The sequence below is a fragment of the Bombina bombina genome, chromosome 1 (genome assembly GCF_027579735.1).
Source record: "Bombina bombina isolate aBomBom1 chromosome 1, aBomBom1.pri, whole genome shotgun sequence".
NCBI lineage: Eukaryota > Metazoa > Chordata > Amphibia > Anura > Bombinatoridae > Bombina > Bombina bombina.
This window is the reverse complement of record NC_069499.1, coordinates 831,795,599-831,820,565: the sequence shown is the minus strand read 5'-3', so window position 1 is coordinate 831,820,565 and position 24,967 is coordinate 831,795,599. Positions and strand designations below refer to the sequence as shown.

Here is a 24,967-nt window from a genome sequence, read left to right as displayed (position 1 = left end):
TGTCACCGCCATCTTAAGTACTGGCAGAAAGTCTGCCAGTACTAAAATAAAAGGAATTTTTTTTATATATTTTATACAGCAGTGATGGAGCCCCAAACCTCCCTGATCCCTCCCATACAGCTTTCTAACCCTCCCCACTCGACCTATTCTCCACCATCTTGGGTATTGGCAGCTGTCCCAGTTTGCTCATAAACAATTGCCCAGTTTGCTGAAACCCCAATTTTCTGTAGTGTAGGTGCCCTCTCCCCATCCCCCTCCCAGATCCCTTTAGAATAGTTTATTTCCCTGTCTCTCCCACCCTCTCCCTCCCTCTACGGACTCAATGGAGCGTGCTCGCGCACGTGCGCGCTCCAGATCACTTGCGCACTCTGCAGGGACAGGATCCGGAAGTCTCTCCAACGATGGACCACCCATCCACCTCCCTGCTATGGCTCCCACCCACCAACGATCGCACCATCGCTGGCCGATGCAGAGAGGACCACAGAGTGGCTCTCTCTGCATCGGTGTGTAAAAAAAAGGTATTGCCATGATGCCTCAATATCGAGGCATCACGGAAATACCTTGAAAGTGGCTTCCACTGCTTGAAACCCCTGAGGACGTAGAGGGTACGTCCTTGGTCGTTAACTGCCTTTTTTGTGGGACGTACCCTGTACGTCCTTGGTCATTAAGGGGTTAAAGGGATAGTCTAGTCAAAAATAAACTTTCATGATTCAGATAGAGCATTACATTTTAAGCAACTTTCTATTTTACTCCTATTATCAATTTTTCTTCATTCTCTTGGTATCTATATTTTAAAAAGAAGGAATGTAAGCTTAGAAGACGGACCATTTTTGGTTCAGCACCTGGGTAGTGCTTGCTGATTGAATGGCTACATTTAGACACCAATATTTCCCTCTCTCTCCCACCCTATTCCTGTTTTATTTTGTTTTGTTTTTTCAAATAATTTTTATTAAGGTATTTAAGGAATACAGACTTTCAGTATATTGTAGTTGTCTAACTGAGCATGTCTCAAAATACATATATGGTATAGAACAACATAAGTGCAACAAGATATAACAAACCAAAAAAAAAAGGTTATTGTAGGACTGTGCAACATCTATAAATGTAGGACTGTCTCATGATAGAATAGTCTGTTTGTAGAACTTACACATATAATAGAGTACCTCATTTTATAATAAACAATCTATATATTTGCGTTTCTCCTTCAACAAAAATAAAACAAAAGTAGAAAGTTATCCCTAAATAGTGGGCCGGGCCTCTTATGGACCTCCAATATGATACTGAGAGGGATTTAAAAGGAGAACATGAATAATAAGACAGGGTTTCTAAGGGAGGCATTTTCCCATGCCCACCTAGTAGGCTGGGGGGGGGGGAGATTAGGTTTATAGAATAATACTTATATAGGTAAATAAGCCACGCAAGATAAGGACCAAAATATAATGCATAGTGCATAGATATGTATCATAAGGTTACCGCATAGAGTCCAAGCTCAGACATATCCTTATTTTTTTGTTTGTGTTTTTTGGTAATATTAGGAGGACTACTGAAATAAATGTACGCTGGAATTAAATATAGCCTTAACTATTAGGGAATGTACACAGTGTATGGTGAATCTTAGTTATATGAGACAAAGCTTATAATAGACTAGTACCTTTAGAGATTAGGACCGTAATCTGGTGTACCATTTATTTTATTCTTTGGATGTAGGTAACTTATTTAACATATTATAGCTGGGATACTGTAACAGGCTAGGTATGATGAACAATACAATGTATGTTATATACTGATCAAAGTACTTAAGGAATACTGGTCATATACCTCCCAGAGAGCTAAATAACAGATCTAAAATCCAAGGGTTAGGAATCTTGAGATAGACCGGGATAATTAAGGAGATCAAGCTACAAGATCACATACGTCTGCTGTAGATAATTGTAACTAATCCTTGACTCCCCTCTAGTGGTCAAAGTTGGCATCTATAATTTATCACAGGATTTTTTAATTTACACATTGCATAAGTCAGTAGAGCTCACCAAGAATTAGGTTATATCTGTAGTGGGGATGTTACTAGACTTATTAAACACTGAATTTACATATATCCCTAGCTATCAGGGTGTGAACAAATTGCCCCCAGAGAAACTTGGTCTACGTTTAACCACCTGTGTAAAATAGTCAAGGTCTATATAAAACTATAGTGGTGTCATATAGAACAACATATAATTGAAGCCATTCTGTGTATTATGGCTCTGCCATAAGGGCATGGGCCCTATACCCCACGACAGAGGGCACAAAGTTCACATCTCTGGCTTATCCTGGCCTGTAACAGACTTCTTAGATTATATATAAACAGTGAAAATTCATGGCCTCCTCTATCTAAATGCATATTCATTCTAGGGGTGCGTTATTTACAAATACAAACACGTATATTATGGCTGATCAATCTCAGGAGCTGGTATTAGGAGTTATTAGTATACGTTTTATGAAATATAGTTATGTAATAGAAGCTAAGTGCATTCGCACACTGTATGCAAATCCGCAAGGAAAGGCTTATGAATGTCAAACAGAGTAATGTAAGAACCTACTTGTGTATAATGAACTTGATATAAAGTGATCGTAATTGAATAACAAAACTACAGTGTGAGTAAAATACAACTTTATACTGAACCAAGGTTCTCCCATATGGCCAAAGATCCAGGAATTAAGACCTTGCGGCCGTCATATATATCTCCCTTAAGTAGAAAGTAACAATATTCAGTTGTCTCACTCATAAAGTGACATAATCACTTCCAGATGGGGCCTACCGGCCTATCCCACACCGGTACTCCAGCACACTTGCAGCTCTTCATAGGAGATCTCCGGTATTGTATCAGGTGCATCGTAACCTGCTGCATCAGGTATTATGGCCCAAATTACAAAATGTCCCCATGACATATTATATTTACTGACTCGGGCTTCCCTATTCACAGAATCAAGCGGCCATAAGTGGCGTATCAGATATGCATCTAACATTGCTTGAGAGATAATCTTGGCGCCATGATGCTGCAGCTCACCAGATAGGCCAACAGATGTCTTCCTCTTCTGCATCGATCTTGCAGGTGCTATATCTCGATCCTCCTCCCATACCTCGCCGCCCATATCTGCTTCATTATCTGTCCCTGTCCCATCTACCTCCACAGGGCTCAGCTGGTAGTAATTTTTAGGAGCAAGGTTCCGCTCCTGGGTCACAGCTCCTTCTCTCTGTGGGGAGGTGATTGGGGAGGGAGTAGTATCCTCCGGTCTAAACAGATCTATCGAGAGACCACCTTGATCGTTTGGGGTAAGCGTATAGCCTGTGGAATGCTTAGGGCTAGTGCAGTCTGTAGGTCCAGTGCCCCTTGTTACCTCCGGCGGCATGGCGTATTTATTGCGGGTGATCTGAGGTAGGGAGTCTAATTCTCTGATGAGTGATTCCTCTAGCTTCGCATAGAGGGTAATCAGTATAGTGGAAATATCTTCCATGTTGAGGATTTAACTGTAAGATCCCAGATCAGCTATAACTCAAGTGGCTCCTTCCGTAATGTTGATGCAGGTGGATTTAGTCATCTAGGCCTCCAAAACAGCCGTGCGATCCCATCCAGGGGTAAAAGTTAGAATGCGAGCAGATTGTATGTTTCAGCCTCCAACCCGGTATCAATAACTTATATTGCCATAGATATCTTATAGATGGGTAACAAATATTGTTAAATTTTAGCCATTAATCTTTAAAAAAAAGCCCCAAAAAGTCAGGAGCTCTCATGGTGCACGTCCTGTTGCTTTGGCTGTTGGCTCCGCACTCCTATATTCCTGTTTTTTAAAGTAATGATACCAAGAGAATAAAGAAAATTTGATAATAGGAGTAAATTAGAAAGTTGATTAAAATTGCATGCTCTATCTGAATCATCAAAGTTTAATTTTGACTATACTATCCCTTTAATATCCATCAACATAAATGTTTTTTCACTGTAAGAGCAATCAAATTGTGGAACTCATTTTCTAATGATGTATTAAATGTCAATACCTTAGATACATTATTACATTTAAAATGGTTTAGATACCTTTCTGGCTAGAAACAACAGAATTCAGGGATATGGGGCTCCATTACATATACGGCATCACCCGCAAAAGCCGCCGCCGGGATCTACGCGATTTTGGTATTACATATACGGCGCCGCATATAAATGCGGCACGTATTTTTAACCCGTCGGGTGCTATTTTTACTCCCATAAGCTAACATAGAACCGCGTGGCAAACAGGTATCACATATTCAGCGCAAGGACTTACACGGCAAAAATGGAGACATTTTACTCCATTTTCACCTCACCACACATAGGCAGGCACAGCAAGCATTGCGCCGAGTATGTGAGCACCGTAACTCCCTGAAAATAGTAACTAACACCTAATGCATGCACAATATCTATACCTGTCAACCGCAATCCCCCACCGCAATAACTAAAAAAGTATATTAACCCCTAATCCGCCATTAACCCACAATGCAATAAACCTATTAAACTATTAACCCCTAATCTGCCAAACCCACACAACGCAATAATGCTAATAAATCTATTAACTCCTAAACAGCCAAAGACCACAACGCAAATAACTAATAACTAAGCCCCCTAAATTAACCCCATTACATAGATTAAAATAAAACTAAATTACTATTAAAATAAAAACCTAACATTACTTTAAAAATAAAAAAGTTAAAATTAAGCCAAAATTACAGAAAATAAAAAAGCTAAAATTACAGAAAATAAAAAACAAAATTATCAAAAATAAAAAAATCATACCTAATCCCTATGAAAATAAAAAAGCCCCCCAAAATAAAAACACCCCCTAATCTAAGAATAAACTACCAATAGCCCTTAAAAGGACCTTTTGTAGGGCATTTCCCTAAGTTAAACAGCTCTTTTCCTTAAAAAAATACTAAGTCCCCCCTCTTACAATAAAACCCCCCACCCACCAAACCCCCCAAAATAAAAAAACTAACACTAAAAAAACCTAAATTACCCATTGCCCCTAAAGGGGCATTTGTATGGGCATTGGCCTTAAAAGGGCATTCAGCTCTTTTACTGCCCTTAAAAGGGCATTCAGCTCTTTTACTGCCCTTAAAAGGGCATTCAGCTCTTTTAAGAGTGCCCATAACCCTAATCTAAAAAAATTAGAAAAAAAATAAAAAAAGCCTAACTCTAACCCCCAGATAGGCACTAACAGTTCCTGAAGTCCGGCGGTGAAGACTTCTTCCAAGCGGCAACCTCTTCTATCTTCATCCAGGACTGCAGAACTGAAGACCGGCGTGGAGGATCCTCTTCGTACAATCGCCAACGTACACTGAATAGTAAATTCAAGGTAGGCAATTAAAAATGGTGTCCCTTGAATTCCTATTGGCTGATTAGATTCTTCAAATTCAAATCAGCCAATAGGATGAGATCTACTGAAATCCTATTGGCTGTTCAAATAAAAAACAAAATGGCACATGACTAAGAGCCTATTGTAGGTTTGAAACGTTATTCCAGTAACTTTTGGACCCAACTAATGAAAATAAAGGTCTTTTAAACAAAGATTTTTTTTATGGTGGCTGGCGTGCTTTGGATGTATGACTATTTGGATTGACAAGATTTGGCAAATCGTACTCCGTGCCCCATAAACAGGTGTGCTGTTCTCCTTTCTCTTACATCTTGTATACACATAGCTCATCTTGATAAGACACTAGACAATTCCACAATTTTCCCACCATTCCCGCGCCTCCAGACAGGCTGGCGCCTCCATAGCAGCCACAGGACCGGAGATACAGTCCATTCAAGTTATGGGGGTAGGGGTGTCCAAAATCCCTGGTTATCAAAGGAGCTCCCCTCCGGTAATTCCCCCACCTTTTGTCCACCATAGGGGCTACCAATCCCCAAAAGAGCGTCGCTCTGGGGCAAAGGGTCGCTGGAGCGACCAGGGGTAAAGTTAGTGGGTGTTCTGCTGTTCTATGGCTGACCAGGAGTTCCAGGATCCCGGCCAGCCTGAGAGGGGTTAGTCTGGTGTCCGTTGTGAGGCGGCCAACTCGGAGTTCCAGGAGCCCGGCAAGCCTAGGAGGGTTTTTCCGGTCAGAGACCAGCTCTTCTCTGACAAAGTACTCATCACCAAATAAAGGAAACAAAAGGCCTGGGAGATTGCGGTTGCTCTCTGGAGCCCAAAACCACTGAGAAACAACAGGGGTGAGGTACTAGGGGGGTACAGTTTAAACCCTTGCAGCCTGGTATCCGTGACAACCCCTTTAGGGGCAATGGGTAGTTTAGGTTTTTTTAGTGTTAGTTTTTTTTATTTTGGGTGGTTTGGTGGGTGGGGGGTTTTACTGTTAGAGGAGGGACTTAGTATTTTTTTTTTTTAAGGAAAAGAGCTGTTTAACTTAGGGCAATGCCCTACAAAAGGCCCCTTTAAGGGCTATTGTTAGTTTATTCTTAGATTTGGGGGGTTATTTTTGGGGGGCTTTTTTATTGTCATAGGGATTAGTTATAATTTTTACATTTTTGATAATTTTGTTTTTTATTTTCTGTAATTTTAGCTTTTTTTATTTTCTGTAATTTTAGCTTAATTTAAACTTAGTTTTTTTATTTTTAAAGTAATGTAATATTTTTAATTTTAATTTAGTTTTATTTTAATTTATGTAATGGGGTTAATTTAGGGGGTGTTAGGTTAGGGGGCTTAGTGATTAGTTATTTGCGTTGTGGGCTTTGGCATTTAAGGGGTTAATAGATTTATTAGTATTATTGCTTTGTGTGGGTTTGGCGGATTAGGGGTTAATAGTTTAATAGGTTTATTGCGTTGTGGGTTAATAGCGGATTAGGGGTTAATAGTTTTAAAAAGGTAGTTTGTGATGTTGGGGTGAATTGCAGATTAGGGGTTAATAGTTTAATTAGGCATATTTTGTTGTGGGGGGTGTCGGTTTAGGGGTTAATATTTTTATTATTAGTTCCGATGTGGGTTTGATGGCAGATATAGGGATTTTACGTGTCAGGTTTATTTTTGGGAGGCATGATAATCTTTTACAGGAGATTATATGTTTTGGGGGTTTTTTTACGCTCATTTCTGGACATCGCTAGTTTATCTGACTTACGGCACTTTATGATCTGCCGGCGGGGTTTATGTAATACCCTGATGTGCGAGGTGAAACTACGGGTGGCGTAGGCTTCAGCGCCCATGATTGCTTGTGTTAAATAGGTCACCTTTTAATGGGATTAATTTAAGCTCAACTGCAGCTTTTATTGTAAGTATATTAAGATTTGTATAGGTTGAACTTGATGATCTTTTTTTTTTCTTTATCATCTGCTATCATATTAATGTATCTCTATCTTAAAGCCTTTTGTCTGCCTTTTTTTTCTAACACCTGAGACCTCATGTATTTGAGCCCTTGTAACTTTTTTGTGCAATACTTTTAAAAATATTTTTTATCAGACAGTTATTATGATTGTAAAAGGAGTTTTTGATGTGTTTTGTTTCACAAAACAGTGAAACAAAACACATCCAGAGCTTTGATGAGGCGCTAATCCCAACCCGTGTTAACTTTAATTGTGCTCAAGTGATCACGTTTACTTTCAACTTGTAATACGAGCGAAAACAGCCTAGACTAACCCGATATCGCTCGCGTACATACATTTAGGATAGTGTTCAATCATTTTTTTAAAGTACTTTCAATTTGCACTGTATAAATATGAATCATATCATGCATAAAAACGTATATAAACAGTACACAAGCAAATGACTTTAAATTACATGTTAAAAAATTGCATTCAATGTAATCTGTAAAACATGTATTTAAGGTAAAAAATATTTTACAAAAATTGTTGAAATGGTAAGCAAGTCCAAATTCAAAGTTTTCTTTATATTTTTAATTGTTAAAGTCGTGAGGCCTTGGTGAGTGGGCTGAACAGTGAGTTCCTTGGGAGTGAATGAGCTAAACATATTACGCCTGTAGGTCTGTCAGTTGTAGAATGTAAACTAGTGAGTTTCTTTCAAAATATTCAATACAAAAAACAAAAATGAATGCAAAGTAAATTATGCTGAAAAGAACATAATTTTATTTGTATGTGCTTTAAAAAAAATGCTGCTATATCAGTGTCTGGTGCTCCATTTCACATTTGCTCTCTCCTGCATGAATCTGTATTCTAGTTTCATTATTTTCTAGGGAGAAAAGTTTACAGCTTGTTGGGAATTCAGCCCTTTTTCTTAGATTATCCAGTGAGGTCTGTCCATGTGAGGGTCAGAATTATAGCTCTAATCAGACTGATGAATTTTAGATCATCAGGCCCTCAATGATAGTGAGTCTTTCTCACAGAGTTGGGCCAAAGATTCTGTTACACCCTTGTGATTTCTATTCTATTTCAAAATGGAGACAATTTCTACAAGAAGCTATTGATCCAATGACAGAGCTCACAGATGATAGGAACTTGGAATTTTTTCAGTTCGCATAAAGGTGCCGATTTAACAAGCTCCGTATCTTAAGACCGCTGCTCCTTAACTTATACGCCTCCTCTGAGGCGGCGGACATCAATCCGCCCGATTGCATACGATCGGGTTGATTGACACCCCCTGCTAACACCTGATTGCACAGGGGGCAGGGGGTGGTATTGCACAAGTAGTTCCCCAGAACTGCTTGTGCAATGATAAATGCCGACAGTGTATGCTGTCTGCATTTATCGATGTGCGGCAAGCATGATCCGCTACAGCGGATCAGGTCCATTCGCACTTTGTTAAATCGGCCCCAAATACTTTTTTTTATCTCACACGCCCACTAGTCTCTTTTTCTCTCAATTAAGTTTTGCAATTTCATACCCACCGTGTTCCAAGAATGGAAAACCTTTTGCTCTATTCTGGGTACGCTCTGAACACACGACGGATTCTGAAGTACAAAAGAATATTTTGCCACATGCCATTTATTTGTTGTTGACTCAATCTCTTCTGCTCTTTTGTTTTATATCAAGAGGAAATATTTAAATGGAACTACATACATACTGTGTGACCTCTGCTCAGAGTTATAATTTATGCAATCATATACATTGTTTTGTTATGTAAACTCCCGGCTTTGATTTTGTTTATCTTGACATTATATTTAGGGTGACCATATTTCCTTGAGACAAAAACGGGACATTGAGCAGTCAAAAACGGGACGGGGTTAATATTCTTTAATTTTATGAAACAAAGGAAGATTTTAACAATAGTTAACTTTTATGACATGAATCTAAACTATTGAGCCAACAATTATCCTTCAGTGATAGAAGAACTCATACAAAATGTTTTAGGTAGACGTAGAGCTAGAGGGGGACTGTATTTCATCATGATTGTACCATGAATATTTGTCTGATGAAACAAATTTACACAGCAAATTTTGGTCTTTCTACACCATATAATAAACTTCTCACACTCCATGGGCTGATGTATCATGTATATGAAATTATTTTTACTTTAAATTTGATGCACACAGAAAATTGGCAAATTTATATAAAAATAAAGCACAAATGTTCTGACTTATAAAGACACCCTATAACATGTTTTTTATTATAACTGTTGTTAAGGGAAATAAAATTACTTATCCAATAACCATTCTAAAGACGAAGGTTCCCTCCATTAGATCACATCCATCAATGACACGCCCCTAATTTTGAAGAGCGCGAGCGGCATAGACTGCTAAGACTGCATGAAGGCTGCATGCTGTGGATCATGTGGGTATGGCCACCCAACCCCAACCCGGCAGCAGTTAAAAAAAATAGTTTTTTAAAAAACTGCCCTCCCCGCCGGCGGGGAGTTTAAAAAAAAAATTAAGTGGTGTGTGTGCAATAAAAAATTAAACTTGCGCTGCCCGCACGGTCTGATAACCCTCAAAACGGGACAAAATGACTATTAATAAAGAAACGACGGGACAGGGGAAAAAACATAAAATAACGGTACTGTCCCTTTCAAAACGGGACATATGGTCAGCCTAATTATATTTGACTTGTTATAATTTCTACCTTCTCTTTTGGTGTTCAGATAAAGCACTTTTCCACAGATATTTGCACATTAAGGCCTAGATTATAAGTGGAGCACAAAATTGTGTTTTTGCGAGTTCGATATTTGCACTCTACTCAGTAATACCAGTGCACGCAAATTGCCTGGAAGCATTGCGCTCACGAGAGCTCGCTTCCATAGGCTCCAATGGTATCCTCATTCTCATGCCGTGAGACACAGCAGAGAACCTAGCGCAGCGCAGGGGGGGAAGTCGAGTAGAAAATTTAAAATATATATGTATATGAACATACATATATATTTATGTGTTTATAGGTGTACAAATAAACACATAAATATATATGTATATAAGCATATACATATATATTTACAGTATAAACACAGTCCCCATAGACCGCAATGTAAAAGCATTTTTCAGTGACGATTTTTTCTAACACCCCACATCTCCTCACTTAGTTTTAACTGCTAATATCTGCTTTGTGCAGTTTTTTTAAATAAAAAATAAAGATACTACTATTTTTTATTATATGAACGGAACTGTACACTTTATTTGGGGGGGCAATTGGGGGACATTTTTGTTAATTAACTAGAGGTCTGACCTCTGGTTAATTTCACAAGCTTGCGGGAGCATTGACCAGCCACTTGTAATGGATGGTTATTTAAAGGGATACTAAACCGAATTTTTTTCTTTCATGATTCAGATAGAGCATGAATTTTTAAACAACTTTCTAATTTATTCCTATTATCATTTTTCTTTGTTCACTTGCTATCTTTATTTGAAAAAGAAGGCATCTAAGCTAAGGAGCCAGACAATTTTTGGTTCAGACCCTGGACAGCACTTGTTTAATGGTGGCTGACCAATCAGCAAGCTACCAATCAGCAAGAACAACCCAGGTTGTGAACCAAAAATGGGCCAGCAGGTAAAATTACATTCTTGCTTTTCAAATAAAGATAGCAAAAGAATAAAGAAAAATTGATAATAGGAGTAAATTAAAAAGTTGCTTAAAATTGCATGCTCTATCTGAATTATGAAAGAAAAAATTGGGTTCAGTGTCCCTTTAACATGCGCTCATAAACGCGAAAATTTGCACTTTATGGACGCACTTTAAATTAGTGCTTCACTTGTAATCTAGCCCTATATATTATTAAGTACATTTTAGAAAATAAAGTCATACAAGATATCTATAGAAGCGACCAAATAATCTGTAGATATGTAAAGGTTTCAATTACAGGAGATAATAAATGGAAACAAAGGCTCATTATATAAAGTTTCTTCTATGTTGCTTACTTTACTGTGGTTGTACCCTTGTGTAGTGAAGACATGATTCTTTCTTATGTTATTAAGCATTGTGGCCATGAGATGTTGCCAATATCAATTTGGTAAGAAATGGAAACACCCTTTAGTCTTCCTGCCTTAACATCAAAGAATTTCCCTGTTCATCAAGAACAAAAATGAGGAAGAGAACATTGTTTACTATTGATATAACTTTACAATTGCAGAGTATCATAATACCACACAATGTGTAAGAATAGGTTTTGATACATTGGACTAACAATACAGAATATAATAACATTTTATAAATACTATTAATAAATAATATATACTTTTTTTGCATGATTCATAGAACGTTAGCTCTATAGTGATACATCTGAAGCTAAGCAAAAGGTAAAGACAGAAAGAAACTGGTACAAAATTGAGAGTGGAGTGTGGCAGGGACTGATTAAGAGAGAGAATAAGAATACAAAGGAGATCTTAAACAAATGAGACAGAGAAACAGATCTCATGGTGCTTTGTTTGTAGTTTCAAAAGCTTAGCACTGATCAGAATTTGTTAAAAAGCCTCTCTAAAGTTTCTCCTCTTCCTGTTTTATTTATGTGTTTATTCTGTTTAGTTAATTCAATAAAGGATTTAAACGTTAGTTAGCTTTAGAAAATTAACTACATGGCAAGGCATTGGTTAAAAACACTCCAGAAATGCATAGCACCTACTACTATGACAACTTGATTAACTCTATAATGGTCATTTCTAGGAATATTTCAAATTTTGTATTGATTCATAATATTTACAGGGACATGAAACCCATTTTTGTTTTTGTTTCATGGTTCAAATAGAAAATAAAACAATTTTAAAAAAGTTTCTCATTTACGTCTATTATCAAATTTGCTTTGTTTTCGTGTTATTCTTTGTTGAAGAAACATTTTTAGTGAAAGTGTCTCTATTTTTAAATATGAGAATTTTAGGCAGATAAGCAAATATTAAAGGGACATGAAACCCCAAATGTTTCCTTTATGATTAAGATTGAAAAGCTTCCAGTTTACTTCTATTATCAAATTTGCTTTGCTCTCGTGTTACTCTTTGTTGAAGAGATATATAGATAGGTAGTGTGCACATGTCTGAAGCTATACAAGACAGGAAATAGTGCTGCCATCTAGTGGTCTTACTAATGTATTATATTCCTGCAAAACCGCTGCCATGTAGTACTGCAGACACGTGCACTCTCCTGAACTGTCATTCCTGCTTTTCAACAAAGGATAACAAGAAAATAAAGAACATTTGATAATATAAGTAAATTGGAAATGTATTTAAAATTATATTTTCTATCTGAATCATGAAATAATTTATTTTTTTTTATGTCCCTTTAACTGAAAGATATAGCCAGATAATTTTTATAAAAGTTCTGATTATTACATGTAGGAAAACAATCTTGGAAACATAAAATCTTATAATAAAGTGCATCGTACATAGTAAGACAAAATATACCAGGCTGTGAAATCTCTTTTTGATGTAAATCTGTGCATGAAACAATATAAATGTTAAACACAGATAATAACTATGTCATGATTAACCTATTGGTAAAACAGTACCACATGAGAGATTATTGTACAAAATGAAGGGACTGGGAATAGCTGAAAATGTTAGTTTATGGATAAATAACTGGACAAGGAGCATCGAATAGTAGTAAACAGATTAATTTTGATTACTTAGACTGGGCCCTGTTCTTTTTAATATTTTTATTAATGACTTGGAGCAAGGATAAAATAGCAACGTCTCTATTTTTGCAGATGATACAAAGGTCAGTGCAGGATGGAATGCTTTGCAGAGGGATTAACAAAAATTCTAAGAATGGGCAGGAAAATGGAAAATGAGATTTAGTACTGGAAAATGTAAGGTTCTACATTTTGGAAGTAAAAATAAGCAGGCAAACTATTATTTAAATGGAACTAGACTTAGCCAAACAGAGGAGAAAAGGGATCTGGGTGTAGAAATAGGTAACAAGCTAAAGATGTGTGCACACTGCAGGGCAGTGACTTCTAATGCTAAGAAGATACTAGCATGTATTAAAAGAGGTTTTGGGGGATATTTATCAAAGGTCTGGCGGACCTGATCCGACAGTGCGGATCAGGTCCGCCAGACCTCGCTGAATGCGGAGAGCAATACGCTCTCCGTATTCAGCATTGAACCAGCAGCTCTTGTGAGCTGCTGGTGCAACGTCGCTGCCTGCAGATTCAGCCGCCAGCAGGGGGGTGTCAATCAACCCGATCATACTCGATTGGTTTGAATTGCAGCGATGTCTGTCCGCCTGCTCAGAGCAGACGAACAGGTTATGGAGCAGCGGTCTTTAGACCAGAAACACGGAGCTTGATAAATGGGCCCCTTTGATTCAAGGGAGGAAAGCATAATTCTGTTACTAAATAAATCCCTGGTAAGACCTCACCTTGAGTATGGAGTGCAGTTCTGGGGACCAATCTCTAAAAAAGACGTTGCAGAATTGGAAACATTTCAAAGATGGGCCACAAAGCTAATATTAATGTAGAATTTAGATTATGAAGAGAGCCAAACTATGTCTGTTATTGTTAAAAAAGGTGCTTGAGAGGTGATATAATTACTTTATATAAATATATCCAAGGCCTAAATGCAGAGGTGGCAGAAGCTCTGTTTATTCCAATGTAATTGTTGTGACAAGAGGTCACAATTTAAGGCTAGATGAAAGTTGATTTATTCACGGCAATGTAAACGTTTTTTTCACTGTAAGAACAATTAATTTGTGAAACTCATTGCTTAAGGAGGTAGTGAATGGCAATTCCATAGATACTTTTAAATGGACAGTCTACACCTTAGTAAAAAATTGAGCTTAAATTAATTACAGTAAAAATGGTGACCCATTTAACACAAGCAAACATATCCCTGAATTCTCTTTCTAGCCAGAAATGTACATAAGCCATTTTTAAAGGGATAGTCTCCACCTTAGTCATCTTAAAGTCTTACCTAAGATTAAGCTGTAAATTTTATCCTGCACCTTTTCTATATCATGCAGCAGGAATGGTAAAAAGGTTATTTTTAAATGAATATTGTTTCTGGCCACTTGGAAATGGCTGCCAAATTCCGGCCACTGACAACATCACAATCTGGACTGTATATGGCATCCAGATTCCAGTCACAAAAGGCTCACTGGTTGGAGTCAACAGACTGTTAATGCTATTCAGCAGAGTGCCTAGATGCAACCCAGATTGTGATGTCATCAGTGGGCGGAGCTTGGCAGCAATTTCAAAGTTTCCAAAAACAATATTCATTTTCAAATAACCTTTTTACCATTCCTGCTGCATGATATAGAAAAGGTACAGGAGGACATTTGCAGCTTAATATAAGGTAAGACTTTAATATTACTAAGGTGTAGACCATCCCTTTAAAAATGGCTTATGTACATTTCTGGCTAGAAATATAATTCAGGGATATGTTTGCTTGTGTTAAACGGGTCACCTTTTTACTGTAATTAATTTAAGCTCAATTTGAGCTTCTTTATTATAAATCAAGTAGGATCTCTGTAGGTTGACCTTGATGGACTTCTGTCTTCTTTCAACCTCATATACTATGTTACTCAGCCAACAGTTATTTTGTCTCACATATTTGCACATATAAGTGGGTTTAGTAATTTATTTTATGCATTTTGAGGCATTGCTAAAAGCTAACAATGCATAATGTGTGCTAAATCTGGTAGCTGTGGGAGTACCTTAGTCACTTTGACCACACCTTGCATTATATTTGTCTCAGAAGAAATTGTAAATGTAAACTAGTTCAGTGAAGAGCTGACAGAGATTCATTTGACTTGGGAAGTTACTGCAGTAAGACACAGCTTATAATACGTAAGTACAAAAGCAGGGGAGTTGTTTAACCTGATTTAGTGTTAATAATGGAGTGAGAGCGAGCAGAAACTTGCAGACATTAGGAATCTTATATTTGTTACATGATTGCAAGAACCACTTTGTAAGCACCTGCAGTTGATGACAGTCTCTATACTGTAGTGACACTCCAGGCTTCTTAAAAGTTACATTTCATACAGTGAATATCCTGATTAGAATGTCGTCTTATGGTTTTCTTAACATACAGGTTAGATTGGAGATAGCTTGTTTGCATTACCTGGGGAATTTTCTTATAACCCAGTATAATTATGGGAATCTAGGAATCTAATTGTTCTCAAGCTATAGGATATACAGGGGCGGAACTACCATTGGTGCAGCAGGTGCAGTTGCACCAGGGCCCAGGTGCTGGGGGGGGGGGCATAGCAGCCAGTCCATACATATATATGTGTACAATCCTAATGCAGCCTTTTATTAGAGCTGGTTCACAGTCTATCTTCAAAATTATTATACAGAGCAGCATGTACAAAATGCAAGTGAAGTCTGTGTTTTGTGATTATTTTATTAGGTTTATAATGCTGTTTAGCAAATGTTTTTGTTCATTTAACTTAGTTTAATTATATATTCTGTGATGTGTGATTATTTTATTAGGTTTATAATGCTGTTTAGCATTAAAGTCTTCATTGCAAAGCTTTAAAAATAATGTATTAGGTGTTACTTATGATAATTTTGAGAGGGGCCTGGAACCTATCTCCCTCACTTCCCATTGACTTACATTATAAACTGAGTTTCAATTTACAACGGTTTCGATTTACAACCATTCCTTCTGGAACCTAACCCTGGCGTAAACTGAGGGCTACATGTATATTATCACTAATAGTTACTGAGTTAGCTTTAGGGGGCACAAAAATAATTTTACACCAGGGCCCTCTGTTGAGTAGGTCCACTACTGGATTTACACAACATTTAGCTCCCTGTAGCAAGAACTTTTTACCAGCACTAACTACAAGTAGTGAATCATCAGCTATCACACGTCATTTTCTACAAATGGTAGCAAGAGCTCTTGTACAGTAGCCAGAGGTTGTGGCTGCCTATACTTTTAATGGGATTTTCAAATGCATTGTAGCTAACATATCATACAATACTTGCTACAAATAGCTACATCTCTTTTTGCTACTGGTGGATTCAAAATGTGGAATGTTTGTGTTGGTAAAATATGTAAGATTGCATTGTTTTTTGTGTGTGTTTTTTTATATAAACATTATAACTTTATTAATCTTTCCTTTGGTATATATGTCAAGACACCATTAAATAGTACTAAAAACACATTTAATTTAATAGATATATACTATAATGCAGTTAGTAATAATACCAGAGAATTGGTAAAATATACGTATGGTATAAAAATAACACAATATATGAATATTAATCTTGGCAATGTACTTTTTTATAAATATATAGTTCTGTAATATGTGCATAAATTATTTTTGAAAATGTGGAAAAAAAACGTATTGATTTATAGTATAAGATGGTATTGCAAGTGTAACTTTTTTTATAAATATAAATACATTTATTATTTCTTGTAACTTACATAAAACAATTGAAGGGAAGATCAAGCTTATTTAAAACTGCTGCTGCAACAGCAAAAAAACAAACTAACAATAAACAAAGACTTATTTTGAAGCATTTGGTATTAATTGAAATAGTTTTTATTGAGTCCGTGGCTGGACCAGTGCACAAGTACATATAAAACAGAGTAAACAGTATGCCTTTCACATAAGTACAATCTTGGACCGAAATGCATTAACATCTTTATATTAATATAAATGTAACAAACATGACAGAGTCATTCCCAAGTCCATCACACGGATTTTTATAACTTTAAAAATAATAAAAACCTAACAAAAACAAAAACTAAAAAGTATACCTTAAAAGAATTAATACAAAAAATAATTCATAATGGTCACTGTGCTTAACAACCCCCTCTTAATAAGCTTCTACTTAAAGCGACCCTTCTTCTCCATGTCAAATTCGGACCTCGGCAACTCACTACCCTAATCTGACCTATCACTAATTCTGCCTCCCTTCCAATCTCAGTAATTGTTGACCTCTAAGCATCCAGTAGAACCAGACTTTTTGAAATGTTCCTGTATTGTTCTTCAAATCTGCTGCTAATCGGTACATATTGTATGCCGGAAGCGTTTGGTATTAAAGGGACAATCCGGTCAAAATTGAAATGCACATGGATGTATTACATCTTTGAATAGAAACATATTTGCAATATACATGTATTGGCAATAATGCTTTTAGTAAAATATATCACTGTTTTAGTGTTAACATTTTTCTCTGCACATGCATGTGAAGCATATCTAGATAGCCTCAGTGCACCAGCATTTTAATACTGCAGCTGCTCAGAGTGCCATTGGGGCCTGGAATATGTCAGCAATTAATAAATTGAGTCATTACCAGATAGGTACAAGCACCTTAGGCTCTCTAAACAAGTGCTGGTGCACATTGCATACTTAAATATGATTTTGAAACTGCTATAGCTTTTATTAGAAGCATTTTTGCTAATCCATGTATATAAAAAAAATGTTTCTATACAAAACTAAAATGCATCCACGTCAATTCCAGTTTTGGCTGGAATGTCCCTTTAAATGTTTCTGGTCAGAATTTCAACAATTTCAGTAGTAAAGTTAATTGCAAGGGGAGTGGCTAATTTGGAATAAACGCGTTATGAAAATATTTAAAGGCTAATGTACATTCCACACATGTTTAGGGCTGGGGGGAAATGACAGTCACTACAGTGTAAGTCAGATATGAATTTCATTAGAACACACTGTTGGAAATATATATATATATTTTGTTTTATTATCTATATTTTAAAATATTTGTTATTGATATAGTTTTAAAAATGAATATCTGACTATACAAAGAAATATAAGAATTTCAAAGACAATCCAATTTTACTTTATAGCATGTTGTAACAAAAAGAACTACAAATTCATGCACAAACTATCCCTCTTGGATTGGCATGTATCTATAATTATCTGCCTTGAAATCTGCAATGCTTATTTCAGTATGGACCACCGAAACCCCCACAAAAAAACATGGCATGGGAGAATCAAAAAAATTATGAACTGCTAAAGAGATACTGTTATCTATATGCAAAATATGCCAATATTTAAAGGGACAGTCAACACTATATTTTTTTATTGTTTAAAAAGATAGATAATCCCCTTTATTTACCATTTCTCAGTTTTGCGTAACCAACACAGTTATATTAATATATGTTTTACTTCTGTGATTACCTTGTATCTAAGCCTCTGCAGACTGCCCCCTTATCTCAGTGCTTTTGAGAGACACGCAGTTTAGCCAATCAGTGCAGGCTCCTAAATAACTCCACGGGAGTAAGCACAATGTTATCTATATGAAACACATGAACTAGTACTGTCTAACTGTGAAAAACTTTCAAAATGATATTAGCTAAGAGGCGGTTTTCAACGGTTTAGAAATCAGTTTGAGCCTACCTAGGTTTAGCTTTTCAAAAATACCACCAAGGGAACAAAGCAAATTTAATGATAAAAGTCAATTGGAAAATTGTTTGAAATTTCATGTCCTATCTGAATTATTAAAGTTTAATTTTGACTAGACTGTCCATTTAACTAAATATAGCTTAAATCAGACATTTTTATTATTATACTTCTAGCTCCCATCAACAAGAGAACATATTTATTTCATAAGATGGTGAGAGTCCATGAGCTATCACATGTGGGATTAAAGTCCAGTACTACAAATGGAGGCAAAAAAACTCCACACAACCGAGCTTTAATCCCTCACACTCATTCTTTTATCTTCAGCAAGGAGGATGGTGAAACCTGAAGTGATGATCTAAACATTGATTGAAAGGGGTTCTCAAGCTAATGTGAGACCTGATATCCACCTCATAGAGCCCGTGGATAAGACAAAGGGGTGTAAAGGAGTGCTTTGGAAGTGGGAGTAAATCTCCCATGGGAGTTGGTCACTTGCCTGCCACAGGTATCGCTGGGACTGGTCCTGTAGCCTTCTTCTGTTGGTGCATTGGAGATCCTGTGTCCGTGCATACTACACAAGATGGGCTCTTCTACTGGAAGCTGATCATCTGCAGCTTTGTAAGAACAGTAGAGTGAATACTGACAGGTAACTAGGTACTTGCACTCACATAGCCCGCAGGATATTAGAATGAGCATGTACACATGCTTCACGTAGCCTGGGGGCATAGTTACATACACCAGATAACACTACATTCAGTTTAGGGCACTTTTTGGCAGTTTTAGACATTTACAGTAAAATTGGGATACTATCTCTTAGTACATACTAGAGCTCATTTTCAGAAGTTTCTGAGTTTCCTTCTGTGCAGAGCTCAGGGAGTTAACATTTTGATGACACACTGCAATTTCTCCTCAGAGCCTTAGAGTGGTAAGCATCCATAATAATTAGAGTTTTTGCATAAATTTATATTTATTTTACTCTTTATTGACTCAAACTTTAATATTTTTTTTATATTTTAAAGTACATGTTTTTCTCTTAAAAAAAAAAAGAAAAAAAACCCATAGTAGCCTGTCCTTTCCTCCAAATTAGCATGAAGGAACAGCCCCCCAACCCAGACTCAGTTCTGGTGTGGGGACAGACTGATTTGTTTCAGGAGGTTTGGAGAAAATACTGTTCAAGTTCATTCGGTACTGAACATAATTTTCTTAAGGGGTACCATATAGGCATTTGGTCTTGCCCTCCTTGAGAAAGATTCCTTCTGTCTCATGTTCCACAAGATAATTTAAAGGCCCAAGCTTTCTTGTCATGTGTAACAGACCTAGAAGCAATGGACTGATTACTCCTGTCCCCCTGGGGGGGAACAGATTCAAAGGTTCTTTTCAAGCCTTTTAAATTGTTGTAAAGAAAGAAGTGACTTACAGGCCGATCTTGGATCTCAAAACTCTGAGCACATTTCTGAAAGTTCTAACTTTCAAATGGAGGCGTTTCACACTATATTACCTTTAGTGCAGGAAGATCAATGTATGTCTAATTTTTGCTAACAGGGTTTCTTTATGTGGACAGTTGATATTTTGCCTTTTATCTGTTTTTTTACTTATATGTGCACCTATTTTGTGGGTTTATCTAAAGATTTTTCTATTAGCTGCTAGTTGGGAGATGTCCCATTTTTAAGTCTTTTTCATGTAATAATTTGTGTTTTAATTATGTGTCGTAAATATTCAGAATAAGACTTACAGAATTAAATATATTTCATTTTTTACACATTGTACTTTATTATTCTTTATTTCACTTCCAGCTTTGTAAGCGCCTCCTCTACTAAGTATTCTATCAATTTATGTCTACAACAGACTTGAAAGATGTGTATTTACAAATCCCTTTTCACATGGATCATACAAAAGTTTTCAGATTTGCCTTTCTTAACAGGCAATACCTATGTGTGCTGCTCCCATTTGATTTGGCACCAGCATCAAGAATCTTCTCAAAGCTTCTCAGAGCTTTTTGTCCATAGTGAAAACTCAGGGCTTGGCAGTAGCTCTTTACCTAGACTACATTCTGGTAGAGATTGGTTCTTTCTGATGGTTCAGAAACAAACAATAACAGTTTCTTCAGTTCCATTATTCCCATGGTTGGAAAATCAACCTCCCGAAAAGCTCTCTACTGCCACATACCAGAAGTGCCTTTCTGGGATTCATCATAAACTCTGTAACAATGAGACTATCTCTCACAGGTGCTCACAAACTCAAATTGCAGAAGCCCTGTGCTCTTCAATGCATGGAAGTAGTTGGTAGATTTCACTTACATTCTTTGCATCTTCATATGTTGCAACAGTGGAATGGAGTTTTCAACAGTCTGTCTAGGAAGATTTCTTTAGACTTTAAGGCAAGACATTCTCTATCTTGGTGGCAGACTAACCAATCTTGATTAAGGAAGCCTCTTTCCTCTATCTAAATTGTAAAGTAATTACCACAGTCGCCAGCAGCCTGCTTGGTTGGGATGCAGTCTTGGGTTTTAAGAAAGTGCTGGGAGTCTTCAGGGCTATCCAGAGTTGGCCCGTTATCGTTTCAGATAGACGATATCACAGTAGTGACTTACATCAATCACCAAGGTAGTACTCAAAGTGTCCTAGCAATGAAAGAGGTAGTCTGCATTTTAATTTGGGCAGACTGCCATTATTGTATTATTTCAGCTATGCAAATTCGGGGAATGGACAATTGGAAAGCATCAGTACCTTCACCCCAGTGAATGGTCTTTAATTCAGGAGGTATATTGTGAATTGTTGGGGAAGGCCAGACATAGACCTTATGGGTTGAAATACTAGCTACCCAAGTGTTGTGTGAGAATTTGGGATCCACAAGCGACTTTTTTTTAGATGCACTATTGATTTCCTGGTCATTCAGATCAAGTGAGACACTTTAATTCAGGCCAATAAGTCTGTTACAAGACAAATTTATCACAAAGTCTAGAAAGTTTTTCTTTCCTAGTGTGGGTCTAAGAATTACAAATGGAACTCTTTCATATTTCTAGAATCCTTTATTTTTGTTTTGCAGGATGATCTAGATAAGGGTTGATCAGCCAGTTCCCTTAAAGGCCAAATGTCTGCCCTTTCAGTCATATTCAAGATTTGGTCAGGACAAGAGCAGTTATAAGGCCTTGCTTCCCATCTGGGGAATCTTAACTTGATTTTTAGGGTTTATTCAGGCTCAGCATTTTTAAACCTATGCATAGTCTGGACATTCAGCTGTTGTCTTGAAAGGTTCTCAAGAATGAACTTACTCTTTCCTTCTTAAAGTTGTTTCTTCTGAAAACATCAATTAGGAATTTTTAGTCCCATCTCCCTGTTAGGCGCCAAAAAAAAAGAAAGAACCTAAATATCACTTCTTAACTAATATAGTTTAAGCCTTGAAATTATATCTTAAAGCCACTAAAGAATTCAGAATTTCTTCTTGCTTATGTATCCCTTTCTCAGGTCCCCTGCAAGGAACAGAAAGCTACTGCAATCACCTTGGTGGTGTGGCTTAGTTTTGATTGGCCTAGTTGCGGGGTAGAGTTCCCCAGAATTAATTACTGCCAAAGAAGTTGCCACTTCTTGCGTCTTTAGAAATAAAGCTTCCATTGAACAGAAGTGCAAGGAGCTGTCATCTTTTCATAACTTAAACTTAAGTAACTTCTAACTTAAACTTAGAATTTAAACATAAATTCTACTGTTTTGACATGCTTGCCTCTCCTGGGGCTGATTTTGGTAGTAAAGTTCTGCAGGCTGCAGTGCTAGTCTAGTACCTCTCCCTACCTTAAGAGTTTTCCCTCCCTATTTCATGGTGGCTCGTGGACTCTCACCATCTTATGAAAGAAAACAAAATTTATTCTCACATCATAAATTAATTTCTTATATGATGGTGAGAGTCCACAAGACCCACCCTTGTTTTTTTGCATAACACCTGCAGTACCAGTTTGCACTGCTTTTACTTTCCTACTTTTTTAGTTTCTCCTTTCTCTTGGCCATATGCATGACTAAGAAATTATGGGAATGTGGGAAGGATTAAAGCTCTGATTGTGTGGGGTGTTTTTGCCTCCTCCTATAGGATTAGACTTTAATTTTACATGTGATGGATCGTGGACTCTCACCATCATGCAATAAATTAATTTATCAGGTAAGCATAAATTTTGTTTTTGTAGTGCCAACTGTCAGAGTAGCATCACAAGTGATAAGTATAATAGTTGATTCTCTTCTGCATCTTTTCTGTTTTTTTTGTTTGTTTTTTGTTTAATGGATGTTTCTAACCACTGAATTTAACTTTTTATTTCACATATACCTCAATTCCTTTGATCAGTTATTTTCCTCATTTCTTCTATTGTACATGAAAATCAATAACTGATTATTAATGTTTTTATTTCTAGAAATAACCCTGAGATGGAATCTCCACTGACTGTTATCTCACCTGAGTTTACTGATAAAAGGTATGAAATTGCTCATACGTGTGTATGTGTGTGTATATATATATATATATATATATATATATTAATTATATAAACTAATGATTGATATCAGCACACTTAATTGTAAATAAAACTAGATTAGGACTGCATCCTGAGTTTAAAGTATGTCAGGGAACAGGTGCACAGGGATAGTGTTAGGTTAAATAGGTGGCAATAGAACAATAACGACTATCCTATCAAGCACTCCCTCTTGCCTGTAGACAAAATATATACTGTAGGAGCTGGCAAAAAAACAGGTACCCACTGAGGAAGAAAGAAGCTAAAAATATATAATCAATGTTAAAAACACAATGACAATTTATTAGTTACAGTCACAGTGGCTATGAATCATATGAAAGCAATTATACCATAGTGCACTATGGAACTGAGAGCTCTCCAAACAATTAAACTATATATGTTGTTGAAAAATCAATAGAAAATAAGCTAATACAAATATTAACCTATAATAGCACTCAAAATTAAGTAAACAAAATAAAATGTAAATTCACAGACAGAGAATGTAACTTGAATCCGTTCCTTCTCAGCACCATGGTTTGAGGAGGAGATAAAATTTCAATAAGAGGTCGTGGAGCATAATGGGATAATATTGTAATTCCCTGGATTCCCTTTTACCATTGCAAAAAAAGTGCTCAGATGGGGTTAAGCTAAATAGAATATAGCGAAATGTTCCAATTAACACCATGCTGCGTACAGCACTTACGATTAACCGCTATGTACTCACTCACACATTCACAGGTGGTTCCTGCAGCCGGGAGATACCAGTTGCCTTTCTCACCGGGTACTTGTAAGTCTTGCGCCAACAACCAGTCAGACCCGTCTGGCCTTTTTTCTTTGGCGGCATAATCCGGTATACGTCTTAGCATGAGTAGGTCTCCCTGGTCATCTCTCCTATAGCGGTGTCTTCACAGTGCTGTGTTTGAAACACCCCGTATCTGCCCTTTATCCGGATCACTCACCACGGCTCCTTAATGCTCTGCAAAGTTATGCTTTATCCTCCTCCACCGAAGTTTCAAAACTTAGCCTGCTTGGACAGGTAACATCCGCCAGCGAAAATAAAAATTGCTCCCTGAAAGCCATTTGTATGAAATCTATGGAGGGGAAATAGTAACTAATTGCTATAGATGTAGCTATATAATAGACAGATTATGTAACATTTCTCTCACAGTGGATTTAATAATTTATACATTAATATCGTGGAGTCAATTTATCAAGCTCCGTACGGAGCTTGATGCCCCATGTTTCTAAAGACCACAGCTCCATAACCTGTCCGCTTGCTCTGAGGCGGCAGAGAGAATACGATTGGGTTGATTGACACTCCCTGCTAGCGGCTGATTTGCCGCGAATCTGAAGGGGGCAGCATTTCACCAGTAGTTCACAAGAACCGCTGGTGCAATGATGTGCAGCGGACATGATACGCTACATCGTATCATGTCCGCTCGCACTTTCATAATTTGACCCCCATAACTTAAAAATTGCAATTGATGTTCCCAACATTGATTTTGATCACAACGGCTTCTAAATAAACTCTATGCAGGATCAGGTTTCATTATTTATTTAACCCTATGTATGTGTATATTTTCAGTAAACCTTCTCTACCCTTATGTTTTTTGGACTATATGCTGTAGGAGAACAAATCATTTTTTGACAGAAAAAAATCAAACTTAAGTTTGTTTCATTCATTTTACTCACCCAGTAAGCATGCATAATTTATTTCCTCATTCATACCCTGTGGAGCTAGAGCTTTTAAATTAAAGATCCATTTACACTCTTGTTGAAGTAGTATTTTATCCAAGTTTCCTCCTCTTTC

General features: G+C 36.9%; 1 protein-coding gene across 4 annotated transcripts in view; it reads left to right on the top strand.

The window, feature by feature from the left end:
* Positions 1 to 24,967, top strand: part of ZNF185 (zinc finger protein 185 with LIM domain) — a 334,258-nt gene that overhangs the window by 255,512 nt on the left and 53,779 nt on the right. For all 4 annotated transcript variants that reach the window (XM_053699442.1, XM_053699440.1, XM_053699441.1 and 1 more), the window contains one exon: positions 23,062 to 23,121. In XM_053699442.1, the coding sequence (XP_053555417.1) occupies positions 23,062 to 23,121 (60 nt within the window). The remainder of the gene's footprint in view (positions 1 to 23,061; positions 23,122 to 24,967) is intronic.